This window comes from Macrobrachium nipponense, chromosome 35 (assembly GCF_015104395.2).
Source record: "Macrobrachium nipponense isolate FS-2020 chromosome 35, ASM1510439v2, whole genome shotgun sequence".
Classification (NCBI taxonomy): Eukaryota; Metazoa; Arthropoda; class Malacostraca; order Decapoda; family Palaemonidae; genus Macrobrachium; species Macrobrachium nipponense.
Genome location: NC_061096.1, coordinates 16,221,050 through 16,231,049, shown reverse-complemented (window position 1 = coordinate 16,231,049; position 10,000 = coordinate 16,221,050). Strand labels below are relative to the sequence as shown.

Below are 10,000 nucleotides of genomic sequence, written 5' to 3'. Positions count from 1 at the left end.
CCGCTTGTGATGTACTTGCGTTGTGAAATGTAAAAACTCCCTTCAGCACTGAAGGAAAATGGAAAAGCTTCAAGAGGGGAATTACAATAACTTCCCAGGCAGAAGGTAATAGTAATTCATTGTTATGGTCATTATATAAGTTCATGAAATGAAACCTCACTGTTTGCATCGGGTACAAATCAGAAGCACTTGTTCTTGCTCCTATTAGGAGATCAGGCAATGTTTCCTTTTCGTAAATTCGATCGAGGTTGCTGTTGGCAACAAACGTGTGTGCTGGGTGGCAAACGCGCGACAGGTGTTTTGCCCCTCTTTCCAAAAAGTCTTCAACTGGGGGACACTTGTTTTCACTCGAACACAAATGTTTACCAACTGGTTTTCTTATTATGTGACGATGCGCACTGAAGGTGGTTCCCCTTTGTTGCGTCGTTTGGCCTCGGTTTGTCTCGCTCATTTTTTTAGGTCTGTGGCGAAGGATTAACGTCGCTTACTGTTGTTGGTTGTGTGGTAGATTGATTGTGCTGTGAAGTTGCGAGGGGTAGATATGTCATTTTGTGTCTGTGTGTGAAGGATCGAAATATGAAAAACCACGAGGTTTGATTTCCACCTTTCTAATTAGCTCAACTCAACTGTTACCTTGAGGCGTTTGTATTATTTTTACCCCTGTTTTTATTATTATTATTATTATTATTATTATTATTATTATTATTATTCATTATTATTATTATTATTATTTAAAATATTGAAACAAGAACGTCGTAATTTTAGAACGAGCTGCTTCACAGTACCATCTATGTGACTGTTGCCCAATCACACACACACACACACACACACACACACATACTGATTGTGCCTTTTGGTTTAACAAAACCAAATCTGTTTAAACCTTCGCACTAGATTCCATTTTTGCTTGACGCACACTTGTCAAGTGATATTGATGTGATTAAAAATGTAATTAATGCTGATATTATAAGGGCAGACAGAATCCTTCTACCTCTGCCTGGCTCGATCCCTCTTGTTCTAGCTCCGGATGTTGATTCCCTGAATCATTGTTTACTTGCTCATTCATAGAAACACCATTTTCTATCAATACTATTATATTCTTTTTGGCTGTGAATTGCTTCCATATCTCCTCAAAACGCAGTTCCTCAGCTATGTAATTCTTGTTTCTTACCTTGCTTTTTCCTTTCTGTCTTTCCTTGTCACTAGTTCTAAAACAGGTCTTATCTATACAAAATATACAAAAATAACTTCGCAAATATCTGGAACAGGAGGTAAGAGATATAAATCCAACAGTGACATTCTTGTTCGTTTTTTCTTTTTCTTTTCCTCAGGATTCGACCCGAAGTTTTGCTCGATTTTTTTCATATTTTTTTAAAAAGTATTTTGTACTAAAACAACGTTATTGCTAATTCATAACTAATACCTGTAAAAAAAATTTTTAACAACGTTTATCAAGAAAAAAAAAAAAAAAAAAAAAAAAAAAAAAAAAAAAAAAAAAAAAAAAAAAAAAAAAAAAAAAAAAAAAAAAAAAAAAAAAAAAAAAAAAAAAAAAAAAAAAAACAAAAAAAAAAAAAGAAACACACACACTAAATAATAGTTACAAGACATTATTTTGTTTAGGTTCCCTACCTAGAAGATGGATACAAAGAAAGATGGATAAGTAATTTCCCACCCGTGCGTTATTTGTACCTCTTCCTCTTCCTCTTTGTTGGCCTGCATAAGTAATAGTCCCAGAGAGACGGTGGCGAATTCTGGGCACGATCTATTATAAGTGTCTTGCATGATTCATTTGGCATTCTGTTACGTGTATTCTACGTCATTTCGTGGTGTTCTTATTCGGGACATTTTCGGCTTAGAAGAAACTCTATGAAAATGAAGTTAAACGCCTTTGATGTAGTGGCTACATGTTGGCAATAAGTAATGATGCATTACTTTTTACGCTGTCGTCATGACGTCATTGCCTAATGACGTCATCGGGTGTCTTAGCTGATGCAGATCGTTAACATTACGAAATGTGGCAAAGACTTTGGGAGGTTTTATGAATTCACTGACCACGTATTTTCTATCCTTTTAATGCCCCGTCCCTCTCTCTCTCTCTCTCTCTCTCTCTCTCTCTCTCTCTCTCTCTCTCTCTCTCTCTTTCTCCACAGTAGTACAGTAATTAACTTACAATCCCATGAACTCCGTAATCCATTCTTAAACCTCTTTATTGTCCTCACTTCCACAGCAGTCAGTTAGGTTCCCGGGCATTCTGAAACGTAAATTAAAGCTTCCAAATCTTGCATCGTTCACTTTTGCCTTTCTTCTATCTTTCTCATTTAACAACACTGAAATATTCGGTCCATGGAGCCAAAACTGCTATGACTTCTGACTGAATATTGCCAATTAAATCTGCTATTTACAGACCAATTTATGTATCATTTGTCCTCACTGCGTTTCCTGAACTAAAACTTATTCTTCCTAAAATTTGTACCCACCACCTTACCCATACTTTGCCCACCCACAGTGACCTTTTTCCTTTTGCAAACCTTTCATTTCTTAATGCTCTAATTACTGATTTTATTCCCTCTTCGTAGCTTCCTATACTCACCAACACTCCTTAATGGAAGCTACTCACCAACACTCCTTAATGTTTCCATGACTCCATCGTGGAATTTTACCAGCGTCTCTTCTACCCCCTACGCCTCATATCTTTAGCCCTATCTGTCAGTCAGTGTTATATTCTCCTGTTTATGCTTCCCACGTCCCTCTTGTCAAACTCCTCCACAAATCTCTACTCATCTTCATTATTCCGCTTCCATGTTAGGTATTTCATTTATAGATAGGTGGATAAATAGAGAGAGAATTTTTATTCATATGAAGTATTTGAGGACAAACACACACAATCTTTTCATCTTGGCTTTCCAAGGGCACCCGACTAGAGTGATTGACGGGCTGCCAGTCAGTCTCTCTCTCTCTCTCTCTCTCTCTCTCTCTCTCTCTCTCTCTCTCTCTCTCTCTCTGATAGTGCTCATTGTTTTTTGTTGCTTATCAGTTTGTGTTTTCCATTGAGATTTCTCTTTATTTCCCTTTCTTTTATAATAATTTACTGTTGATTTAACTATTTATATACGTAGGTGGTTCATGATTGCCAATCTCTCTCTCTCTCTCTCTCTCTCTCTCGCCGGCATTCATTTTATTCCATTTTTTAATTAATTTATGATCTTACTTTTCTGTATAAAGCTAAATTTTATAGGATTTTTGGAACAGAAAAATCTAGTATACGAATTACATTCACTCGATCATTGTCAATCACATTTTTGGGAGATAAGCGGAGATGGTGTGTTGCGACATGATTCTCTCTCTCTCTCTCTCTCTCTCTCTCTCTCTCTCTCTCTCTCTCTCTCTCGTTTCCAATCAATATATTAGATTTATAATTGTACCAATATTGATCATTCAGAGGTAACCAAGGTAATATAGCGCTACGTGTCTTATGGGATGATTGAGCAAAAATAACGTAAATGTAATGAAGGATTTAAGGAGGATTCACAGAGTAATAAAACACGGAAAGAAGGGTGATATGTGAAAATGACTTAAAAAGTTAGACGAATTTTTATGTAAACAGGTGTTGGTAAGGCTGAAGTTCTTATTGACTTTTTCTGCCTTATGGTAGTGAAGTTTTTATAAGGTATGTGAAGGATGGTAAAAAGTTTTGAGGCTCTTGATGTAAATGTGCTGCGTAGTATACTTATGATAGAAATGCAAAAGACGCGATAAAGATATAGTGAAAAGTTAGGATTAGTGAAAGTATTTATCAGAGTTATAAGGCATGAGCGGAAGAAAATCCATTTGTGCAAGGAGTGAGTTATTCGGAAGTTTTGGGAAGTGAGGAGGACGTTGTGCCTAATAAATGTAAAGTTGTTGAAAGAGTTCCAGTTAGGTTTGTATTCTTTTGGTAAATCTTTCGTAGGATAACGGAGAGTGATGACATCGCCTTCTATTTACAGTTTTATGTTTATGGCGGTACGTTCACCCACAGGGATGGCCAATATCTATTTCAACATTGATCGTGTTTTGTTTGTTTGTTTGTTCAGTTATTGGTACCGAGAGGATTTATAGTTTACCGGACATGGTCTGATACTCCCGTAGACGCTCGAGTCACTTGTTTTCAGATATGGTGCAGGGAATATATACTGTGGTGTTGTTTGTTATGGTACAGTTGTCAGTGATGACAATAAATGTACAAGTATTTATCTTGGCAATAACCGAGACATCTGTTCGTGCTAGTATGAAGGTGCTCCAGTTTTAAATGAAAACTTTTGGGAAATAAACAAAATTGAGGAATAGGTATGATTTATTGATGTGTAACACCTGAGTTCAGCCAATCCCTTCGCTTAGCAATAAAATTGCCTGAGAACTGAATGACATCTTGGTTCAAACGAATTTGATCTCAAAAAGAAGGCAAATATTGTTGTCGGTACTTTTGGATGCATTATTTTCAATAATTTGGATTCCTTACTCAGCTCTCTTAATTGACAGTGTTTCTTGAACTGCACGCAACTTCTGAAAAATTCTAGGTGTCATCCTTGATTGCAAACTTAATTCGTAGAAACTTATTCAGTTTACCCATTCTTGTTTAGTAATGCAAAAGTAATTTTGCCTGATTATACTATTTCCGTAAAGGTTTGCTTCAGACATTCAAGATATGTATTTTATCTCCTTATACTTGGTTTTGTTAGGTCATCTGGTAACGTTTTTATGTAATCCTTTGAACGTAGATCTATCTCAGCTGTTCGAAAGATTCATTTTAATTCAGCCACCCACAAGAAGTTATGATCCAGTTCTTTTAAAGATCTACGCATTAATTTGTGCCTAGTTTTATTATATATAGTTCTTAATTCATTAGGTGAATTTTATTGTTTGCTACTAAAATTAAACTGTAATTTCTTTTACAATGAATGGTACTTATTGTTGAGCGGCTGCAGTATAATTCTTTCGATCGAGTCCAGGTATAACAAAGCGTATTTCTTATAATTTTTTCAGTTGAAGGTTTATTTAAACTAAGCAAAGGAAGTTATGATGGCATCCACTACAAGGAGTTTTGTTTCCTTCATCCCAAACAAGTTGCGTTATAAGCATTTAGGTGAAGTTTTAGTTTTGTAAAAATGACTTTTCTCTTCATGAAACCTTGATAGGTTAACCTTTCAGGAAAATCTAGCAAGGTTTGAATGGCATTCTTTGAACTGTATTTGTAATAATTAAGTATTTTATTATCCAGTTGTCTTGAATAATTTATGAGTTTATTCCTCTGGGGGATAATTTCGTAAAATGAACTAGCTTAGCATTAGCAGTGTAGAATAATCGAGGTACTCTATTTAACAGTAATTTAGACTTTTTATTGCAGGCAAGTGGGTGTATAATTCTCGCGAATGGCATGATACAGTTCTGTTTTATCATTGAACCCCTAGAACTTGAGCACTCGGATATTTTCGGTCTTTTCATCCACTTGATTTCCACTTCTAAATAGGAAAGTTTGCTCAGTTTGCCTCTAATTTGCGTGTGTTAACGTCATAGGAAGTGCATGACGAATAATCATCACCTTAACTGCCTCAGAATTCACATTTTTAATTACCTCGCGTTTATATTAAACATTTTCCTATTTGTATACGTGTAGTGTATGTGTGAGTTTGGGTTTGTGTACTTTGTATGCTTGCTTGAGGGGGAAAGGATGAGGTGTCTTTATTTTTTTTTTTCGGTTTTCTTCTTTTTGTGGATGTGGATGCCTCACATCAGGAGACGGATCTCCTGGTACCGTTAGTTTGCGGTTTTGTCCTGCTTAATTGACGTGCCAGAGAAACAAACAGAAAGATAGACTTCCAATAACGGGCAATGTAAACCAAGAGTTCTCCGGGAAGAAGAGCGCCATGGGCTCGGAAGCTGTCCCAATTCGCCAACCGAAAAAACACAGTTGCAGTTTTGTCACAGGAGTTCCTGCTTTCACTTCTCTCTTAGCGGAATGAATTTTGTGCGGTGACGTTGACACCATCAGCTCCTCTCGTTTTGCTTTTCTGTTTATCTTCTCTTCTCGCGCATTTCGGATAGGAGACAAACTGCTTGCTGTTTCCCTACCAATGGCATTAAGTATTATTTTGAGAAATATTGCTTGAAACGTTTATTGGCCATTGGGTGAAAGTTATTCCTTTCGTGGATATAGTGTTTTTGTATGCATGTATGTTATGTATATGCGTGTGTATGTGGTCTTGTTAATACTTACAAAAAGTTTTCATGTTGCGGTCAGTTCATCAACGATTCGACTGGTTTTAAGTGTTTGATTGTGGCATTGATAGTCGAAATTGTTTTATCATTTCTTCGGAGCTATCTCCTTTTAGGGAAAACTGCTTGATGGTATATGTGCATATATACGTATTTATGCATGTGTGTATAATTATAGGCTACTGTTTATCCAGACAAACCATATATATATATATATATATTTAAAAAATATACTTATATATATATATATTTATTGTGTGGTATAAGATATTATATATGTGTATAGAAATAATCACTGTTTGATGGGATCTTTAGCGGAACCAAGACTATTGTTGTTTGCAGTTTCCGCAGGGTTAGTGGATCTTATTCTAGGAATTTACGTTATTTTCAGTGTATAACGAGTGCTGGCCCGTTGGAAAACAAAATTGTTCATATGATGATGACGCCAAAAACTTGTGTGTATAGTAAGGTCTCCAACTTATGAGAAATAAAGCTGCTCGTAGGACTCAAGTTGTGGCATAAAACAGATAGTGAATGGCGTAGGTCGGTGGGGTACGGACACTGCAATCACAGCAAAACCCCCCCCCCCCCGTAAAAACCTCAATTTTTTGGAACATATCCCGTGCAGATTTTTCTCCTCTGTCTGTTTCTTTCTTTAGAGCTATATCTCCTTTTAGATTGAGGGGTTTTTTCCGTGGATGGAAGGTTTCTGTTTCCTGAATATGAGCAGTTTATGACTTGGATCATCGGACGGATGGGTCTTTTGTTTGCCAGTTTTTCGTTAAGTTGCATTTTAAACAAGAAATCTTTTCACATCACAATTAACCCCTAACTCCTCTTATCCTGGTTCGAGAAGCATTCCCTGATTTGCTTTGAACAGAACCAAGCCACAGATATGGCCTATAAAATAACCAGTTTATATATATAATAATTATTATATATATATTATATATGTGTGTGTTTGTATGTATGTATGTATGTATGTATGTATGTATACACTTACATACATACAAACACATACATACACACACCATGCATACTCATTCTGACTTTGCACATTACAAAAAAAAAAACTTTTGGTTTGGTTGATAATTTTCACTACTAAAGGAACACAGTTTTCATTTTGTTTGGGAATGGTTATTTTATTGCCTTTCATTTTGTCGTCTTAAATAAAAAAAAAATTCAAAAAAAAAATTTTCAAGCCTTTTCAAGCCCGGTTTTTGGGGTAATGCTGATTAATGGATAAGTATTTTACTTATACCATTAATCAAGCAGACCCCCCAAAAACTTGAGGCTGTTTAAAATGAATTCTTGCTATTCAGTTATGTTTACTGCTACATTTATTCCATTGGTTCTTTTACTGTGAATGCTTTTAAAAGCAAAAAGGTATTGACAAGCGTTTGTATACATACATATACATATGAATATATATATATACACATATACATATACATATACATATACATATACATATACATATATAATAAGCATACATAATCCCAGAAGTATTTTTCCTAAGTCAATGTTAAGATTCAATTTTATTTTTAGGGTTTTGAATAGAAACAGGTGTGACTAAAACAAAAATAAACCTTTGGATGACACATGTAATTGCAAAGCTGCATGAGGAGTCATTTACAAAATGGGGACTATGAAAAGCACAGAATATTTCGAGACTCCTTAAAATACTACTACAATACTGGAAAAAGAAAAGTCAAAATTCGGGGGCACAGTCGAGAAGGCAACGAACACATTTTTATTGGTGAAGAATTTTTCACGCTGGATAATCAGGAAAGAAAATGAAATAAGTGTTACAGATTTAGATACGCATTATTACTTCCTTTCGTAGGGTAATTATTTCAGTGTATTGTGCTGCAGTGTCTCAGTGTGGTGTTGTTATTGATGTATTTTAAGTGTCTGTGTGTTAAATCTAAGGAAATAATGGGAAGAAGGTTTGTTAAGAAAAAGGCTAAATGAAGGTAGCCTGATCAGTGCCACAAGGCCTCCTCGTGAGCGCATTCCCTCCCCCCAATTATGAGTGCCAGTAAAACTCTCGCAGTCTGCACTAGCCTCGGAATTACCATCCTCGACTCCAGGTCACTCTTCCTCCAGTCACCATGCCTTGTCTGAAGTGGATGGGAGGTGGCCCATCCAGCGCTACGAACGAGCATGAATGGGTTGAGGAACGCGAAGGAGGAGGAGCAGCAGCAGCAGCGGCAGCGGCAGCAGAAGATGGGGGAAGGGGAGGAGGAGGTGGAGGAGGAGTGGTGGTTGTTGGAGGCGATAGCTCCTCAGGTAGCGACGTTAGCAGGCAAAGCGCTGTTATCTCGCTGTGCGGCCTCCTCACCAATCTTGCGGAGCGGCTCTCCTGCGGAAAGCACAAGAAGAAAAGACAGGTACGTCAAGCTCTCTCTCTCTCTCTCTCTCTCTCTCTCTCTCTCTCTCTCTCTCTCTCTCTGTCAGTCTGTGTTGTGTCCTCGCTCAATTGTTCAGTTTTCCTCACACTACATGAGTGTAGCCACTCAATTCATGACTGAAATGAACTTCTTCAAGGTTAATGGTGGCACTCTTGTACTCATGCCATAATGTCAATGATAAAAAGGCATAAGTGGGGGTCTTTGTACCAAGTGATATGTATTCTCCTTGATTTAGTTTATGTATAGAAGTTGGGCTAAGATGGAGTGCTTCTAGTGCCTAATTTATATTTCAAAATTGATCCATTCTCGTACATGGGATCTTTATCTTACGATTTTTTGTAGACCGTATTTAATGTTATTAATTTTATGTAATTGAAATTATGGACCATTATTAAAACATCATCACAGACTATTAGATTCAATTATGGAATGTCCTTAATATTTCGTCATCATTTTCAGAAAGAAAAGTTAAAAAGCATGACCCAGTTTTTTTATGTTTTTTTCTAACGAAGTATCGGAGTATGAATATAGAAGCATATCTCGTCATAGGCTTTGGATTAAGGTTTCGTACCGGGAGCGTTGTTATTAAGGAATGTAAATGAAGGCACTCCCTACATGGTGTGGTGGTGGGGGGGGGGGGGGGGTTGGACGGAACAGGGTAGCAGACGACGGGATCAAATAAAAAATTGCAGACATTCTTATTCTTTATTCACATAGCGAGGCATAGCCAAGCTTTCGGAAATTCATGACATTTCCCATCATCAAGTAGTTACTTATGAAAATACAAAATTAAATAGTAAGAACGTTATACTCCAATCTTTAGAATAACGGACACTTAAAATTACAGAATGTGGTAAAGTAATAAGGGGTGATCTGACTTCCAGCTTACTCTGGACGTGTGCGACTTTTTCCACTAACGTGTAAGTTGCAAACATTTTATTCCTAACCTACCGTGAAGTGGTCTTCGTAATTGATACTCATAATTAGTACTTCTCATACTCACAACAAGGATCAAATAAAAAGGCCACAAATTAAACACGTTAATATATTCTCAATTATAAGTGGGAACACAAAATAACTGAACAGAAACATAGCCTGTAAATTCAGTTCACCAAATAAATTAAAACTTGCTAAAATCTCCCGTTATTTCACCAACGAACATGAAAAAAATACGATATATTTTCTGTGGAATAATGTTTTTGTCTTGTTAAATATGCACATTGGTAACTTTTTAAAATTTTCATTCTAGTAAATAAATCATAAATATCCTGTCCTGAAATTCCTGCACGTTTAGTTTAGCGCGAAACCTTTTTCAGATATTTTTAGACCTTTGG

At 36.4% G+C, this 10,000-nt stretch overlaps 1 protein-coding gene across 7 annotated transcripts in view; it reads left to right on the top strand.

Moving 5' to 3' along the window:
• Positions 1-10,000, top strand: part of LOC135208437 (uncharacterized) — a 579,462-nt gene that overhangs the window by 52,138 nt on the left and 517,324 nt on the right. For all 7 annotated transcript variants that reach the window (XM_064240610.1, XM_064240608.1, XM_064240615.1 and 4 more), the window contains exon 2: positions 7,801-8,645. In XM_064240610.1, coding sequence (XP_064096680.1) covers positions 8,367-8,645 — 279 coding nt within the window. In that variant the 5' untranslated portion in view covers positions 7,801-8,366. The remainder of the gene's footprint in view (positions 1-7,800; positions 8,646-10,000) is intronic.